Below are 20,066 nucleotides of genomic sequence, written 5' to 3' on the forward strand. Positions count from 1 at the left end.
TCTGGACTGATTGCCTTAAAATTCGAGCCCAGTTTTTCTTGAAAAAGTTATTGTTCATATGGTCACTTTTCTATTTTTCACTTATTTTAGCCCAATTTTAGAAGGGTATAACTTCTTGTGTGATTATCAGATTCATGTGAACCAACTCTCATCTTAAAGAGAAAAATCCCATCTATTTGCTCACCTAATCTCATAACCTAATTCACTCGATTGCTTAATTTGACTTTGGTCAAAGTTTAAGTCCATAATGTTAACTTTTATCCCCCTTGGAAGGATGAATTGTCTTACTTGACCAATTACTTGCATACTAATTCTCCTACCATATAATCATGCATATTGGACAACACTAGCATGCTTTCACATATTAACACATAAGCTAGGATATATCCATAACTTAAAACCTTAAAGCATATTCTTAATTACATTCATCCAACATAAAGTTTTTCTTCATTCTTCTTCTTCTTCTTGAGGCAAACTTAACTCTCCACTATAGCCACTTCTTTTCCTTTGCTCTTGGAGGTTAAAGGCCCTAGGGTTTGTTTAAATATTGGGATAAGATTCTTAGGGAATCTTAGTAGCAACTGCATAAATTATCAAGGTCACACAATACATTGTAAATCAAGCTACATGCATGCATACTTTAACGTTATGTTCATGCAATAGCAAGGATAAATCATCATAAACATTCATAGCACTCAACATAACATAAGCCAAGGCATAAATTGCATGGAGGCAACATCATATAACATAACATTCTCATCTACCTCATAGCATAACAATTTAGCAAAACAGATAGCCATAATCATACAAAGTAAAGTGACACTCTAATATAATGGATTGCAAAGCTACCTTGAATACTTTTCTTCCTCTTGAACTCTTTCCTCTTGACTAGATTTTTGCCCCTTTGTTGTGTATAGCCTATTAGGCAAGCAATGACACAACTTTAAGTATTATGACAATTCCATAACTTAACCCCTTAAACCCCTTTTTTCTTGATTTTTAGGGTTTATTTTTCTGGCTTTGATTCTTTAACTTTCTTGGGCCTTTCCTACATAGTTTTCATGTAGAAATCAAATATCATATTAGTTTTATGAAAATCAAATCCCTTCCAATTGAACCTGACTTGGCCGAACACTATATATAATCATGGGGAAAGGGATTTTCAACAAAACTAACATGTAATCACTTAATCCTTAACCTTTAACCATGCCTAAACTTAATCATACATAATCTAAACCCTTCTTATCTATTTTGATGAAATTTGGGCAGTACTTCCCCCTAGGGAAATGACTTTCCATCATCATCAAAATAGCATAAAACCAACATATAACCATTATAACTTGAAATAGAAGAGTTGTAGAAGCTTAACTTGCTTCCAAGTGACTTCCTCTCACTAGAACTCTTCTCTTTCTCTCTCTAAATGAAATTTTGCAAGAGTTTTCCTATTTGAATGGCCTTGCATGAAATGAACATGTGGGGGCATATCTATAGGCTTTCTATTTTCATTAATTCCACACATGCCCTTCTTGCATAAGACTTGATCTTGGCTTTCCAATTTTTACCTCTTTCCAAATGTACAAATCTTAAGCTATGTGGCCTAATATGTTGACACTTGGATGGTGAGTCATTAGGGCTTATGTCATCTCTTCTTATCTATTAAGATTAATTAGGCTTTGATCAAGGTTAACTCTCTTAATTCCTTGATTAACTTGACTAATTACCCTTCTAGAAGCTTTTGACTTTTCAAAGATAGATGATTGAATCCTAGCCATCTAATGAACCATGTTTGCCATGTGTCACGATCTTATGAAAGAAGACTTAATCATAATCATCTTACTTAACCTTAATTAGATTTTAATCTAACTTGATTTATTATTTTCTTTTTCTTTTTCTTTTTCTTTTTATTTTCTTTTTTCCCTTTCTTAGCCAATTTAGCCATGACATGTGTCGTTGACATTTTGTCAGAAATTTTTACCACCCCGGTTGTCCTGACAGTCCACTGAGTCTTAATATAATATTGGTTTATTTTATCTGATAGCTAAAAAATTCTAGTATCTCAAAATTCTTATATCAGATCACCATTAATTATATCTCAATAAAGGAAACTTTCCTTATTAATTTTATAATTTTTCTCCCCATATAACCTTTTAAATTGCCATATCTGTAAAAACAGACAATCTACCGATATTAATTTAGTTTTAAATTCAATTAAAGCTAACCTCCTCATCATTTAGGTTTGCAAATAATTTTATAAATCTCCATAATTCTTGAATGAATTTCTTTTAATTTTTCATAATTTTTTGAGATCTCTAGGTATTTTTAATAATGGATATTGTTCAATAAAAGCACATAGATAGCGCCACCTTAGAGGAGCAGAGGGGAAAAAAATAGTCAACACTATTGCCCAATTAGTCAACCTTATTGAGTCACATAATAGAGATTTTGCTCTACTGGGTAGATAGGAAACTATCTGACACCTACCCGTATTGCATTCTAATTTTTCTACTGCCCATAAAATATCTTTTGGTGACTTATATGATGACTCATCACCCTCATAAATAAAGAACATGGGAAAGAAGAAGAGAATTCAAGTTGAACTTGTCTTCCTCAAAATATCCGAGATATTTTCTAGCTTTGTCTCCTAATTAAAGGGCATTAATTTTGACTAGAGCATTTTATCCAATCCTGAACTCCAAAAATTCATCTATTTATACCATAAAATTCGTTTAATTCTGTAGAAAATATATGAATTTTCTCAGATCATAACTCAGACCATAAGTATTTCTTTTTAAATTTCCCATAACAAACCCATAAACTGCAATTCTGGACTTAAAAAAATGTTCAAGCCATTCTGCTGGCCTTCTAGGGTTAAAACTAATTTTATAAATTCTCTAGCCTCTTAGATCATACATCTCTATTTTACCATAATTTTTTGAGGTTTTCTTATGACTCAAACAATTAAGTCTACCTTTACATCTCAAATTGAGTCATAAACTTATAAATTCCTTTTAAGTCAACTCAAAGGCATTTTCGTCAGGCCTTAAAATGTCATTTTTTATTTTTTGGAATTTTCTAGAATTTTTGGATATTAATTTCATTTTTACCCATTCCTAGCCCGAAACCTTCCAAAATTTTGGTTTTGCCACTAGTCAAGTAAACCTCATAAATCACCCTATTATGGCCTCTATCACAACCTTTGGTTTAAACTAACCTCTTTTCTCATTTTTGGGCCTTAAAACTTCACTGGAGCCTCTAACTTTTTTTACATTTTAGTCCCTAGAACTTTCTCTATTTATAGTTTAGTCCCTGAAACCCTTCAACCTTCCTTTTACATTTCTGGAACTCCTGCTCATAGGGATTTGGTGGCCTACCTATCTTAGGCTAATCCATGTATTCTTAGGCCCAAAATTTGGGGTGACAAAATGTGCAGCGATTTTTGTAACATCCCAAATTTTAGTTCAAATACAAGTAATAGTACAAGGAAAGGATGATTACTAAGTCCAATGCAATGAAAGTCCCAGAGATCCCTCAGAAGGAAAAAGAGATTTTCCAAGGGCAAATATGTAAAACAATAGTGTTCAGGGACTAAAGAATGACGAACTGGAAACAACTAAGGGCCAGAGGTTATGCCAGAAACTTGGAAGAGATGGTTCCGAAGGTTAGGCCTAAGGAGGGACCAAATTGCAAAGAAAAGATTTCTAGGCCAAGTAGGGACCTAATTGTAAATAATAAAAGTTCTGGTTGGCTAATGCTCAGAATTAGCAAAAAAGGCCCAAATGACTTAGAAAAATTCTAGAAAAATGGGAATAAGATCCCAGAGCCGATATAAGGCTAGAAATGACGGAAATGCCCTGAAGTCATTCCAGGGTTTTGAGCAATTTGAGATAGTAACTTAAATTGAATTATTTAAGCTATGAGACGGCCTCAAATAATCAGAAAAAAATGGGGAACAGTAATTGAGGAATTTATACAGATTGTAAAATTAATTCCGTCCCAAGAAAATGACAAGGTTAGCTTTAATTAGATTTAAAGCCTATTTATACCCTATCAGAGAAAAGTCAAAATAGCTGTCTACAGTTTGACTTTTGACCCAAGAAAAAGTAGAGGAATTTCCCGTGATGAAAGGGAAAAAATGAAACCCAGAGACAGATCAAAGGGGTTGCAAGCTTATAGAAAGAATTCGGAGAAGATAACCCTGATTAAGTATTATTTAATAATATTTCTGGGAAAAAGAGAAAGAAAAGATCTAAAGACCATCATGACAGTGCTGAGTCAGCATGCTGAGTCACCAAATGCAATCATGACACCTACGAGTTATCATGTTGAGTCACCAAATGTAATCATGACCCCTACGAGTCATCATGCTAAGTCAGCAGAAGATATTTATGGACAGCATAAAAATTAGAACGCAGTACGGGAATATTTTAGACAGTCCTTTGTCTACCCGTTATAATGAAATTTCTACTGCGTGATTCAGTAAGGTTAAATAGCCTGTCAATAGAGCTAATTATTTTTATTTATACTCCTCTAAGATGGTGCCATATATGTACTTAATTAAGATGAGAAAATGGTGCCAGAACATGTCTCAGTGGTACCAAGTTAGTCAGGACTCAAAAAAGTACCCGATATGGTGTAGAATGACAAAATAGGTAGAGGAATACCTAAGGGCTATATTTTGCACGAATTTTATATTAATTTCCTCCCTATTTTAATGCCAAAATGATGAAGAAATATGGAAGAGACAAGTGTACGGTTAGATGGGAAAAGAAGGTATTACGTGTACGGTCGGATGCAAGACACGTGTACAGTTGGATGCAAGACACGTGTGCGGTTGGATTAAAGACATATGGCTTGATGATGTAAGCATGATGTCATCAATATGAGGTAAGCATAATGTCATAGGACACGTGTCATCACAAGATAAAAAGAGAAAATGGACAGTCTAGATCAAGCCATGTATTTTTAAGATCAACGGCCGAGATTCGGTCTTGTTTTCTATAAATACCCTTCCCCTCCCTCTCATTTCGCCCTAAGCCATGGAAACCTTGGGAAAGCTCTTGCAAAATGGTTTCTAGATAGAGAAAGAAGAGGGAGAAAGAAAGGCCAAGTGGTTCTAAGCCAGATCAAGTTCTAAAACAAGGTATGTGTGTTATTTTTGATGTAGTTTCTACCTCCCTTGTTATTTTTGAGCGGGTGGATGGTTTGATTGGATTTTTTATGATTAAAATCCTATAGGGAGGTGCTGCACGAAATTTATTAGAATAGGAGAAGATGAAATAGATGTTAGAAACATGTTTAAAGGCTTGGAAACAATAAGAATCAAGTAGTTCTGTGTTGATTTTGCAAGAAATCCAACTTTCCCTTAGTTTGTGATTCTGTTCGACCTTGACTGTTCTGAATGGTTAGGATTGGATTTTGATTGTTTTGAGCTTGGAAATGGATTCTACATGCAAAATTATGTGGGAATTGCATGTGGAAATAATTTTAGAAAGGTTGGAGTTGAAACTCAAAAATTAGAGTTCAAGTATGTTCAAGAAAGAATCAAGTAGAGATAAGTTGATGACTTGATTCTAATAATTATTTTGCATCATGTATTGATGTGTTTAGGACCTTGGAACATCCAAGAGGATATTTAATGGTGTTGACTGAAAATCATAGTGTTGGAAAGACAAGGGAATCAAAGAAAAAGCAAGAGGAAAGCTATGTTACAAGGTAGTGAACTTACCTATATTGTGTGCTTGATATGTATGCTTGCATGATGTGGTTGTGTTGCCATGATGTGACTAAGCTATGATAAAATGTTTGCAATTTTATGTTTGCAAGTTTATGTTATGTTTTGCCTTGGCAATATGTTATGAAAGCATGAAATGTTTTAGCTTACTTTCCATGGCATTCATGTGTTAATGTTATAACATATCATGCATGTGCATTATGTCTTGCATGCTTATGGGTAGTGTTTGCTACTGAGATTCTCCTAAATCTCACCCCTCCTTAACAAACCATTTAGGTCAATCAATGGTGGGCAATAATGGCATGAGAGACAAGGAGAAGAAAGTGGAGAATTATTGACGTTAATGAATGATGTTATTATTCAATATGTAATTCTCCTATTATGTAATTTATATTATGGATGTCATTGATGCCATGTATTTAATTACAATGTTTATGGGATGGATAGAAATATATGAGTATGATTGAGAAAGTGTAAACCCAATTTATGTATGTCAAAGAAATAGAAGGAATTAAAGTAAAAAGGAGGTTAAGGGATAAAACGTAGGTCCTAAAGTACTGAGTTTATAGCTCCAGTTTGACCTATCAAATGAATGAGTTAAGCCATGAAATTTGGTAGAGTTATAGTACACATCCCAGGCTTTAAAATGAGTGCTAGATCACATTAATTGGATATGTACACAAGGAGATATGATTTTTATGGAATTACGTATGATTTTTCAAAATTAGACCTGAAATCTGAATTTAAACAGTAAAAGTAATCCGAGTAGTTATGCTAGAATTTTAATTCACAAGCTTGTACTTTGACCTGCTTGAACCATAACGCTTACTAATGCGCACTCTGAGGGATTAAAGGTAGGATGTTTCAGTTTTCTCATTTAACTACCTCCACTTATCCCATTCTTGTAACCGTTCCCGCCTCAGTTTAAATCAAGAAAAGGAGTATATCGTAGTTCCGACCCACATGTTATGTTTATTTACACTAGAACCCCAAAGTAAATGGGTTTGGGTCCAATCCACCAAGGGTAGACTGGTCCATTTTTTTACATCTCCCACTCACATTCGGTGGATTAGATGTCATGGGTCTAGTCTCTTTCTCTCCCTTTAATTTCATACTTTGTGCTTTACCGTAACCACGTGGGCATGACGTTTTCACTCAGGTGCCTATACTAAAAATCCCTTTTAAAGGACCAGCACAAGTCAACCTCTCTTTTGTGTAGTTTGAATTTTAAAATTATGCGTCATATGTCCTAGATTTACCCATATACACTTTTTCATGGCAAATATAATCGCTCTTGAGTCAATATTTGACTTAGATTACCTTCCTTGTATGTCTAGTATCCACACTTACAACAACAAAATGTCATAAGGGACATGTCACAGACACTAGCATAGGTGTATATATTGTAGTTAATCTTGCTTTTGCCTAAATATCACTTTGATATGAATCAGTCGCTTTCCTAGCATAATACCTTAGATCGCATCTTTCATGACCGTAGAAAATATATTAAAGTAGCAGTCACTGAAACTGTAACATCCCAAAATTTGAAACCCTAGTAATGGGAATCTAAGAAATGAGATATGATTGATAAGCATAAGGTATGAGTAAAGCATGGAAACCCAAAATGGACAAAACTGACTTTATCGGGTCCCTAGGGGCAAAACAGTAGTTTGAGAAAAGTTCTCAAAATTCCCTAAAAATAGAAAATGGTGGAATTAGGGGTTTTTAAATCACCTATGATGTTTTGGGAGTGAGAATGGCCCAAAATAAAGTTTGGTGAAAATTCCCAGAAAAATGATAATTTTTGGGAAAATAGGGAAAAATAAAAGGGGATTTAAAGTGATATAATTATTTTAATTACCTAAGGACTCCAAAAATTCAAGGAAAAATATGGATACACTCCATAGGAATATTTATGAATTTATAAAATTGTTTCCAAGCATTGGAAATTCAAGAAATAATTTATGGGAAATTTACTCCCGAATTCTTATTGGTTAAGACCCGATTTCGAAGGAAATGTGAAAAAAATACCTAGAGGTCTTGAAAAATTCCTGAAACTTCCAGATCACACTTTTGGAATAAATAGGGATTTATCATGAAAATAAATGGAATTTTGGAAGCCCTTAGCTATTTTTCTCTAATAGGGGGCAAGAAATGGCGTATTATGTGACGAAATAATTTTTAAAATTACCCTAACCAATTCCATTGCTTCCTAATTAGTTTTTACCATTTAGTTAGCATCCAACAAGGCCCAAATTAGTGCTCATCATGATCAGAACAGCTGGCTTGTGTTCTGGGCAAATTTTTAACCATTGGATCAACTCTCTTGAAACTTGAGTCAAAGGATGTGTGGCTAAGATTACTCCCTCATTTTGGCTGACTTACACACTTAATTTTGGGGCAGAAATAGCTGCCCAAGGGCAGGTTTTGGGGTAGCAAATGAGGTCTATAAATACCCCCATAATTCAGCCAAAATTCGTGCAAAAATCTGGAAAAATAGGGGAGGTTCTGCACAAATTTTTCTAGACTTCCAAACACCCTTCAAATCACTTCCAATCCAAGGCTAATCATCAAGCTTTAATCCAAGACTCCTTAAGATATGTTTAGGCTTTAATTTGATGCATTTTAAATGGCCAAATAGTGACTTAATTTGAGGGTGAAGTGCTGTTCCATTTCTGTTATGCTGGAAGTGCTAGGAAAGGATAGCAAATTGAGTATGAGCTTATGTTGTTGATGTTTGGTGCGGTTTTGAATGGGTTATGGAAATTACCCTAGGACCTATGACTTTTTAGTTTGGCCAACTCAAGAACTCAAGGGTAGGAATTGTTTCAATAAGTTTTAATGGTTCCAATGGATTTAAAATGTGATTTTGTGTAGGATTATGCTGTGGAAGTATGTTTAAATTCATTGGAATCAAATGTGGAAATTTATGAACCTAAGGGGAGGTGTTCGGCAATCTAGAATTCATGGACTTATGATGGTTTTTATGCTTCCATTGAATTCCTTGGGCATTTTTGTGTAGGGTTATGCGGAGGAATTGAATTTGGAAGCATTAAAAATCAAAGTTGGAAATTTTGACATCTTCCCTTGTAAAAATTCATTTCTGTTTTGACCAGAACTTAAGGAAGGGATTTGATTTTGTAAAATTTGATTTGATATTTGAATTCTACATTAAAAACCATGTAGGAATGGCCAAAGAGGTTTCTTGAATCAAAGGGAAAACAATTAGGCCAAAACTCCCAAGAAAAAGGGTTTAATGTTTAAGTAATGGAGAATGTGTTTGAATAATTGTTGAATGATTGGCATTGGTGTTGGTTTGATAGGTACCTTGCCAAATCCTCAAGAAAACATCTTGAACTTAAAGGAAATCAAGGACCAAGTACCAAAAGGTAGGATTGAATTACATTTGATTGCTTTCTTGCTTACATTGATGTGTTAATGTGTATGTGTGCAATGTGTGCCATGATGTGACTAAGCTTTATTGCAAATGTTGATTGCAATATTTGAATTATGTTGCCTTGGCATTATGTCCATTGAATATGTGTATTATAGCTTACTTCCCATGGCATAAAAGCATGAACACATAAACAAGATAAATGCACAAAAGCATTGCACATAGTGTTTGCAGGAATGCATGATAATTGTGATTTTGTGCTACTGGGATTTCTCTAAAATCTCACTCTTATGTTTAACACCACCTAGGAGGGAGTTCAAGCAAGGGCAAACGCAAAGAAATTATCCTGGAGGCTTAATAAACAATTAATGTACCCTAGTGTAAATTTCGGAACTTGTTATGTAATATTATGACTTTGGAAATGTTTGTTGGATAATAGCTCCTAAGGGGAGCCAAGCATGTATGTCTATATTTAAACATGTGAAAATATAGTAGAATGTATGTTCAAGCTTGTGTTAGGCCCCAAATGATTAAGGATGGGTAAAAGGTTAAGAAAGAGCCAAAACAAAGGTAATTAGGGGATAACCTTTGACTAAAAAGGACCAAACTTGGTACATATGAAATAAATAGCAAATGTTCGAATCTGAATTTGAAATTTGGCAAATTTGTAGATCATATTTTTAGCTTTAAGTCAAGTGGTAGATAATTAAATTTGGAAATTTGTGGAAAGAGTTATGCCCTTCCAAAGTTGGGCAAAAATACTGGAAATTCCAGAATTTACCAAATGAACAGTACATAATTTCGTGGAAACTGGCATTGATTTGTGATAAATTGATACCTATGAGTATTTTTCTATATAGATCATTTCATAATCTTCGTGTGAGACTTGGAACCACTTTGTTTCAATTTTTCTATATTTAGTTATGATTTTTCAAAGTTGACCCGATTTTTAGGAGTAACATGAATAGTAACTGAAATCAAAATTTTAAATCTTGGTTTTTACCTACTTTGAGCATTGTTTAATGATTCCGAATGGTTCCAAATGACATATAATAGGTTTAAAATGAAGGTGTGACAGAAACATATCTTCGTGATATCGTCAAAGTCAAAGGACACCAATGGGAGGATTGTTCCTTCCCTAGAACTCACATAGCAAAAAAGCAGGGATCTTTCACTTGCTCCCCTTTTGCAGTTCTTCCAGCACATGTGGTATGAAACATATGTTACGGTGTTACTCTTTTGCTATAAGAGTGTATGTCGTCTTGAGCTTATCATTAATACTGTACAGACTTAAGTCCAGACACATTCAATATCTAAACTCAAATTCTTCAACTTTATTCATCTCTATGACGTCGATGTTGAAGAGTTTGTTATCTGGCTACAGGTATTATGGAAGTGGGATTCCAAGCTTTGATCCAACTTTATTTATACAGATCTCATCTTGACTTGCTACACTTTAGTCAAGGCGACATATAGTTTGTGTTTCTTCCCTACCATATCAGCATTCTTTGCTGCTTTATTCGTAAACACAAATGTCTCATCTTTGCTCACTCCATTTAAGTGTCAAAGGCGGTTGGCCGTGTGAGAGAGCCAACCTTTTTAACCTGTATGACATACTAGACATTGTATACTTCCACACAGACACATAACGTAATGATAGAAAGATATAATTTCATTGATCATAAAAGCATATTATATTATGTTTGCATATTACATTTTATGCATGCTAAGGGCTTACACATGTTCCTTAAAAACTTTTTCACCTATTGGCTTTTCAAGGGATCTACTACCATACATTTGGTTGCAATGTATTCTACAGTAACAATCTTTTGTGCTATATAATCTCTGACAAAATTATATTTGATGTCAATATGCTTGGTCTTGCTGTGATACTTGGGATCTTTGGTGTAGGCGATGCCTACAGTATTGTCACAGTGCACTAACACCGAATTGGTACTCTTGTTTTCAAATCCAAGGTGTTCTATAAACCTCTTCAGCCATAAAGCCTCTTGTACCGCAGCGGTGCATGCCACAAACTCAGCTTCTATTGAATGTAGGGCAATGCATGTTTGCTTCTTGCTACTCCAACATATGGCATCGTTGTTTAGCAAGAAGGCATAACCTGAAGTTGACCTTTGTTCTTCTTCATCTCTGCCTACATCAGCATCGGAGTGCCCAACAAGACACAGGTCGCTTCTTTTGTAGCACAGTGCATAATTGGAAGTGCCCTTTAAGTATCTCAAGATCCTCTTCACTGCTTTCCAATACTTTTCACCGAGGTTAGACTAGAATCTGCTTACCAGTCCCACTGCATAATAGATATCTAGTCTTGTACACATCATTGTGTACATCAGACTGCCAACTGCACTGGCATACGGAACTCTTTCCATCTTCTTTTTGTCAGATTCGGTTTTGGGACACATGTCAGGACTCAAGGCTACTCCAGTAGCAACAGTAGTACTCATGGGATTGTAGTCTTTCATGTTAAACCGCTCAAGAATCTTGTTGATATAACTCTCTTGTGAAAGAAAGAGGATTCATTTCGAACGATTTCTTTGGATCTTAACTCCAAGTATATATTCTGCTTCACCCATATCTTTCATCTCAAAATTCGATGAAAGCTATTCTTTAATAGCCACCACCGAATATAAACTATTTCCTGCCAATAGTATATCATCTACATATAAGGATAATATGATAAAATTACCCTTAAACCGCTTAATGTAGATGCCAATAGTATATCATCTACATATAAACTATTTCCTGCCAATAGTATATCATCTACATATAAGGATATTTGGAAGTCATATAAGGTTATTGCTTTGTGAAACCTCAAATACCACTGTCTGGATGATTGTTTCAAACCATAAATGGACCTTTTAAGTTTACAAACTTTGTTCTCCTTTCCTTTTTCAATGAAACCTAATGGTTGTTCCATATAGATTTCTTCATCCAGATCACCATTCAGGAATGCGGTTTTTACATCCATCTGATGTAATTCTAGATCTAAACTTTTTACTATTGCAAGAATAAGTCTAATTGAGTCGAAATGCACAACAGGTGAGAAAGTATCTTCATATCTATGCCTTCCTGTTGTGTGTATCCCTTTGCCACTAATTGAGCCTTATATTTATCAATTGATCCATTCACTTTTCTTTTAATCTTGAGAAACCACTTGTTCCCAATGGCTTTACGCCCTTTTAGAAGATCAACTAACACCTAAACTTGGTTTTTTTTCATTGAGTCCATTTCTTCTTCCATCACTTTCATCTATTCCTCCTTGGCAAGACTTAACAAGGCTTCTCGTACAGAACGGGGCTCATCATCCCCTCCCAGAGTAACTAGGAAAGATTCTCCTTCTATTTGAAAGCGTCTTTTGGGAACACATTCCCTGTTACTCCTTCTGACGAGAGCTATTTGCTTTTCTTTCTTTCTTTGTTCAGGTCTCGGTGTTGACCTTTCTTGGCTCCCACTCAGACTAACGCACCTAGACGATTCTAGTTTGTCAATTTGCTCTGTATTGTCTTATTCATGTGTCTCATAAAGAGAAACAGTGCGGTCAACATCTCCTCTATTAGGAAATTCAGTCTCAATAAATGTGGTATCTCTTGATTCTATTTCAGTACTGTTCCATCTTCGTTTTCACCTATGAAAATGTATCCTTTTGATTGTTCAAAGTACGTTATAAAGATACATTTCTTTCCTCTGGACCCAACTTCCCATGCTTATAGAAACCGTTATGGATATACGCCGCTAACCCCCAAGGTCTCAAGATGCTTAGATCTGGTTTGCATTTCGTCTATAACTCGTAGGGTGTGGAAGCAACTGATTTTGAGGGTACACGGTTAAGTATGAAGGTTTTCGTTAACAAAGCATCACCCCAATATGAAATTGGCAAGTTTGCTTGAGCCATCATAGACCTAACCATGTCTAAAAGAATTCTGTTTCTTCTTTCAGCAACTCCATTTTGTTGTGGAGTGCTAAGGATAGTCAGTTGTCTAATTATCCCCTTTTCTTCAAAGAGTTGTTTGAATTGTTTAGATAAATATTCACGACCTTGATCAGTGCGTAATGCTTTAATTTTATTATCCATTTGATTCTCTACCTCGTTTATGTATCGTTTGAAGCACTTAAGAGCTTTAGACTTATGTGAGATCAAATAGACATGACCATATCGTGAGAAATCATCAATAAAGGTAATAAAATACCAAGCTCCATGTCTCACCTCATACTCATTGGACTGCATATGTCAGAATGGATTAATTGCAATGGATTTTCAGCTCTTGTTCCCTTACCGAAAGGCTTTCTTGTTGCCTTACCAATTAGACAATTTTCACACAGTGATATTTTCATATTCAGAATTGCACCTAACAACTCTTCTTTAGCTAATTTAATCATTCTATTTTGATTAATATGTCCTAGTCTAGCATGCCAGGTGTTTATATCAACATTACTTGAAGAAATAACAAAGCATTCATTACTATTAAAATCACCAACAATATCCAAAACAAAGAACTTTTTAAACAAGAAAGCTGAACCATAAAGGACTGAGTTGCTTAAAATGTCTACAACTTTACCATGAAAGTTTACATCAAACCCAAACTCTAAAAAGCATAAGATAGAAACCAAGTTCCACAGGATGTCGAGAGCGTAAAGTACATCATGGAATATTAAGGTATTCCCACCATGCAAAGTAAACTTGCAAGTGCCCAAACCTTTAACCTCGATCTTTGCATTGTTCCCAATGTAAAGCCACTTGCTTTGATACGACAACTAATGGTACTCAAAAAAGGATCCTCGATCCCTGATTACGTGGTCTGTGGAGCTTGAGTCTATAATCCAAGAAGAAGAAACGGGTTCTGTTAGAAAAACAGTACTAGAAATATATGAAACATGTGAATTCACATAATTCACTAATACCTTTTCATTCTCAGTCTGTTTTTAACAGTCTCGTGCGAAATGGCCTATTCTCTGACAGGCAAAGCATTTGACCTTCTTCAGTCTAGCTTCTTCTTCCCACCTTTCTTTTCCTTCTTCTTGAATTGCTTCTTTCTCTTTTTGGGTTGAGGACCACCCTTCTTCCCTTTCTTTTGGAACTTCTTGCCCTTCGTAGAATCAGGCCTTGATTGGGAATTACTAGCATCCTTAGTTTAATAAGCTTGTCCAGAGGTCTTGTAAGCCTCTAAACATTCATCCTCCAGCTCCAAGTGCTTAGCTACATCGTTAAAAGTAATGATGCTTTCATTATGGGTCAGATTACCCTTCATATGCTCCCAACTAGTAGGGAGCAATCTGATAATAGCCTGTACTTGCTGTTCATCAGAAAGAACATATCCAACTTCCTTAAGTTCTCTGATCATGTTGGCCACCTCTCTTAAATGTTGCTTCATAGGATTGTTTGGCTTAAGTTTGTAGATATCAAACCTAATCGTTAACCTCCTAAGTTTAGTAGTGGAAGTACCACCAAACTTATCCTTCAATGCTATCCACATAGCTCGTACAATTTTGTGCCTCTCAAACTCGCACATTATGTCATCAGCCATGGCACTTAGAAGTGTAATTCTTGCTATACTGTTTTTCTTCTTCCAAGCTTGGTAAGCTTCGTGGTCTCTCCCATGTTGGGCCGTGTTCCAAGCTTATGTATTCTATAATGACAACCAATAACATAATTGCTAAGCTTAATAAAAGGGAAAAGCTTAACGGGGACAACTGGGACATTTAAGGTAGAATTCGGTATTCTTCTTATCAATCATGTATTGGATGTAACTAGCGAGCATGCCATTGATGCCTTTTATGTTTGTCAGTTTGGCCACATCTCTTTCAACTATACTCATAGCTAAAGCAAGGGTACAGGGTTGATTCACCTCTTCTCCTTCCTTAACTTCGGTTTGATCGGGAAGACCAAGTGAATCATTAAAGACCAAATAATGCTCGGCACGGAGGGGTTCAATGGGGAACAAAGTTTCCAACTCAAGTCCAGAATCCATTAACTCCTCCAGATCGTCTTGAAGAAGCTCTTTAGGGTCCTCCTCAGGATCCTCATCCTCAGGTTTATATTCTGGAACTCCATCATCCATGTATGAGTATTCCAATGAACCATGTTCGATATTTTCAGTGCTACCAAAAGCCTCTTGCTTCATTTTCACCTAAAACAAAATAATATAAATTATTTTGAAAATTCTAGAATTTTTATCCATATAAAAATACCAGAAAATACACTGAAATACTAAAAAATAGATCCTTAATTGTCTCAAAAATTAACAAATTATATATCAAATAAAGACCTTGATTTTACGGATTTTTAGAGACAAATCACACCTCAAACAGAGCTCCCATGGGCTTACACGCGTCCCAAGAAGCATAAAATCTGAGAAAATAAAAAATTTTAAGCCCCACTCACGCTGTCGGCGCGTGAACTCCACCCGCCACATGAAGCCTGCAACCGGCAACACGTATTGTGCCGGCAGCCTCCACGCGCCACCACCTCTTAGGTGGTAGTGTCCACGTGTCGAAGCAGTGTACCACGTGGCGACACGAGCCGCGTGGCAGTTCTAGCCAAAAAAAATTTTAAATTAAATTTAATTAATTATAATAATTTTAAAAAATTTTGGAAATAGGTTAGGCCTGGTTCGGTCCTATCCGGATTCAGACCAAGCCAGCCCAACCAGGTAACCCCCTTTTTTTTTTTTAGGCAATACTAAAATGGCGTCATTTGGGGGTTGGAGGTTGTCTTCAACCTCCAGCCAGGTCTGACTGACCCGGATTCCTTCGCGGGTCAAGTCCGTCAAACCCAGAACCTTCTCTCCCCCATATCTCCTCCGTCGGATGTCCGTTCTTTGCTTTCTTAGTGTCATTTTCTTCGTTTTTTCGAGCTCTACGCAATGGAATAATTTTTGAAGCCTAAAAACTTCATTTTTGAGACACCAAAAAATGAACACTTTAACTGTTAAAAAATGAACCATACAGATTATGAGTTTTATGGGGGCAGAGAAGCAGTCTATCATATCTACTTATAAATATAAATCAGAAAACAATCATACTGGAGTATAAATGAAAGGATTTGCATAGTATATATGTGAAGCAAATCTATGGATACTCAGAATCGAAAGGAGGAAAAAAACAAGAAACACTAGAACAGAAAGGCATATGAAACGCAAGCCACAAAATGACAGCAATAGAAAAATAAACCCTCGCTCTGATACCATTGTAGTGATTCGGGCATACCTGGAGTGTATAATAAATTCAGATAGCCATGCGCGGAAGTCTGATCACTGTGATGGAGTCAGACTATGCTTCACAATAAATGCACAAGGGAGCGAAGAGCCAGAAAGAAAAAGACTTTTTTTTTTTTGCGAACTAAGGGAGGGAAGCCAGAAAATACATGTGGCGGTTTTCTTATTTAACTACCTCCACTTATCCCATTCCTGTAACCATTTCCTCCTTAGTTTAAACCAAGAAAAGGAGTATATCGCAGTTTTCGACCCACATGTTATGTTTATTTACACAAGAACCTCAAAGTAAATGGGTTTGGATCCAATCCACCAAGGGTGGACTGACCCATTTTCTTACAATATTTGTTGGGGGAGGCACACTTTTCTTTCATATTCTCATTGTAGGATATATATGTCGTAAGCCCCACTTTGATCCATTATTCTTCTTCGAACCTGAGGTTTTGAGGCTTTCGACTTTTTCTTTCATCCTTGTTGCATCTTATCAAGACAAGGGCTCTCCATTTATAACCGTGATTGTGATACATTATACACATTTTTCCCTTTTATTTATATTTATGAACGTGGAAAATGGTTGTAATCATTGTTTTAAGTTTACTATTGGAGTTTCTCTGAATTGACATTTGTGTAACAGAATAATTCGACATAAAATTGGTAAAAACCAAACCTGTTGCTATTTTGTTAAAATATAGTTGCAGTTAAAGTTGAAAAATATGCATTGGCCCTTCATTCAAAAATAATAATTAATAAAAAAGTAAAATAAATAGAAACAATTTTGAAGTCTAGCCAACGAGATTAGCTTGCATATATAAGGATAGAGTGAGGTATATGAATAGCATCTAAGTACCATTGAGATGATGATAGACACAGCTTTCTGTTGATATGAAATAAGACCTAAAGTCTTGTTTTAGAACGTAACAAATTTTTGGTCCAAAGAACACAACAAATTTATAATGATTATTATAACTAGTACTCCCTCTTGTTTTAAATCTAAAAATTAGTAGAAGAATTCGCTTTATTCCTAAATATAAAACTTCAATCCACTTCATTTCGTAAATTTATAAGTTTTCTCTAAACTCTCATCATTGATTAAACATATATATATATATATATATATTAACAAATTTTGTTATCATGAGAGTAGTTCCAAATATACAAATTATTAAAAGGGATATTTTAGAAAACTAATAAACATTTTTATGGATAACAAACTAAAATATTTTCTTAATTTTTATAAACTAATTATCTAACTCATACATTTAGGATAAGATAAAAGGGAGTAGTATTAATCATATATGGTCATTTGAAAAAAGGCATTTATCAGCTACGAGTACTTTTTTCTACAAACTATGGGTACTTTTTTTCCTATGCAACTATGGGTATCCTTTTTTCGGCTATGCATAAGTTTCTTTTTTATTTATTATTGAAGACAATGTTGTTTAAAATATTGATGGGTGCTAAACGTTTGGGACCCTGAATGCCTTTTATTTTGAGCTTTTGTGACATATCCTAAATGGATCGGTGGTTGAAATTTTGAAACATGGAAGAATATTTGGGCATGATCATATGGCTAAACTCGTTCAGCCCAGTTGTGTGGACTAGGCCCAATTCTAGAATTTCCACTAATCACTATTTTTTATCTTTCTTTTTTTTTTTTTGGGCTTTGCCGGCCTGACACGCATCGCTTATGATCCGCGAGACTTCAACATTAGACAGTGGACAGAATTGTTTTTAAAATTAATTATCATGCATTTGCATGCGATGTGCTATATGATTAAAATATTCTCACATTTTCCAGTGAAAAAGGAAATTATGACAGTATTTGGATGAAAATCAAACTATACCTTTAAAAGTGATTTTATGGTGTATAAAACGTATTTTGTTTATCCAAAAATCACTTTTAAAAAGTATTTTTATATAAGTTAAGACAAAATTTCTCTGACATATTTACTTTGTATATTATGAAATCATTTATAAAATCATAATTTGGTGTCCATATAATGAAAGGATTTTAATCTCGACTTGTATAAAAGTACTTTTTAAAAATGCTTTTGGGGTAGACAAAAAACCCTTGCATTAAGAAATAGTTACGACTTATTCGAGGTACCTGGGTTGCAAGCATTGGTATATTAATTATTACCATACACATTGATTTATTATCATACTCCACCCAAATGAAAAATATTTATGAATCTATCATATTCACGATCTCTTGCGTAAGAAAATATTTTATATCAGTTGAGTCAAACGATTTTTACATATCCATTACAACTTTTCCCAATCCCCGGCAGTAATATTATTACATCTATCTACTTAATTAATATGAAAATTATATATTACATTGTTTATTTTTAAAAAAATGGAAATATTAGCGATAAGAGTTTATTGTAAAATAAATTATATGTCCTATAATTTAATGGGCAAAAGGTATTTAGAATTTATAGGCTTAAATATATAATATTTTCATAATCATTTTTAAGTTCTTGTTTAAAATTTATTTCTTGGTTAGTTGATATAAAAATAGCACAATAGAGTTAAATCGTCATTTATAGAGATAAGCATACAAATAGTAATAAATATTTAAAGAAAGCAAAGAAAAGAAAGGCACCACGTGACGTTGCAGTTGACTTATATATAATATATATAGACGCACACACTTTATCATTGTATGAAATAAGATGCATGCGGAGCATTAAAATATTGTTTTCTGTTATTCCCGAGTTGCACGGGTCTATCGTTTCCGCCAAAAGCCTATAATATTTATATCCTTGATTTCCAGCAAACATATACCTGAGCTACATTTGATTCGTCTTATTCATTTATGTACGTACAAGTTACCATCGTCTTTCCACATAGAGGAAGGAACGGGACACTAAAATCCGAAGACAAGAAGGTTCATATTGCAGAGTGATGAATGAGATTCTTGTTCTTGCTCTTGTTTTGCTCCAGATTTGTGCTCAGTTTGCAACTTCTGGTTCACCTGTTCACCGCCTTCCTGGTTTTGAAGGCCCTCTTCCTTTTCATCTCGAAACTGGGTTAGTGCTCAATTCCCCAATTTTCAAACTTTAAAGCCTTGCTTCTTCATTTGGACTTTGGTAAGCTAGAATATTATTTAGGACTTTTGCTTAATTAAATAAACATTAAATCAAAATTTAATTTATTGAGATTGATCGTGGTAAATATGCAGCAATTAATTTATCGCATTCTAGGAATATTTTTGTTTCCTAAAATGTGGGTATTTTAGCTTCATGACACTATGAATAAAGGATGCCTCTGTCAGTTATTAGTTGCAACCATTGAGTTTTCTAAGTATCTTTCTCCTTCTCTTTCTTTTTCTCTCTTGCGGAGTGCATTTGCTGTGCCATTTTAGTATAGACTCTATTATATTGGTCTACACTTTGCGTTTGGTATAGGCTCTAATTAATAATCTAAATTCTGTGTGAGAGCTCCAGTGATCCAATTCGAATCTACATATTATGTTCTTCTCCTCTTTTATTTTTTTTGACATGTGGTATATGATATGTGTCTACGTAGGTATGTGGGAGTGGGAGACTCAGAAAAAGGAGGACAAGTGTTCTATTATTTCATTGAGTCAGAGAACAATCCACAGGAGGACCCTCTTATGCTTTGGCTCACTGGTGGCCCTGGTTGCTCTTCATTTTCAGGCCTCATTTTTGAAATAGGTCACTCCAAATCTGTACTCCTCATCTTT

At 34.8% G+C, this 20,066-nt stretch overlaps 1 protein-coding gene across 1 annotated transcript in view; it reads left to right on the forward strand.

Annotated features, from left to right (window-relative positions):
• Nucleotides 1–19,264: 19,264 nt before the first annotated feature.
• Nucleotides 19,265–20,066, forward strand: part of LOC114757809 (serine carboxypeptidase-like 11) — a 38,321-nt gene continuing 37,519 nt past the window's right edge. Inside the window, exons 1-2 of the mRNA XM_028946910.1 lie at nt 19,265–19,389; nt 19,889–20,037. Of these exons, the coding sequence (XP_028802743.1) occupies nt 19,265–19,389; nt 19,889–20,037 (274 nt within the window). The remainder of the gene's footprint in view (nt 19,390–19,888; nt 20,038–20,066) is intronic.

Source organism: Neltuma alba, unplaced genomic scaffold (assembly GCF_004799145.2).
Source record: "Neltuma alba isolate B1F8T4 unplaced genomic scaffold, ASM479914v2 tig00010645_pilon, whole genome shotgun sequence".
NCBI lineage: Eukaryota > Viridiplantae > Streptophyta > Magnoliopsida > Fabales > Fabaceae > Neltuma > Neltuma alba.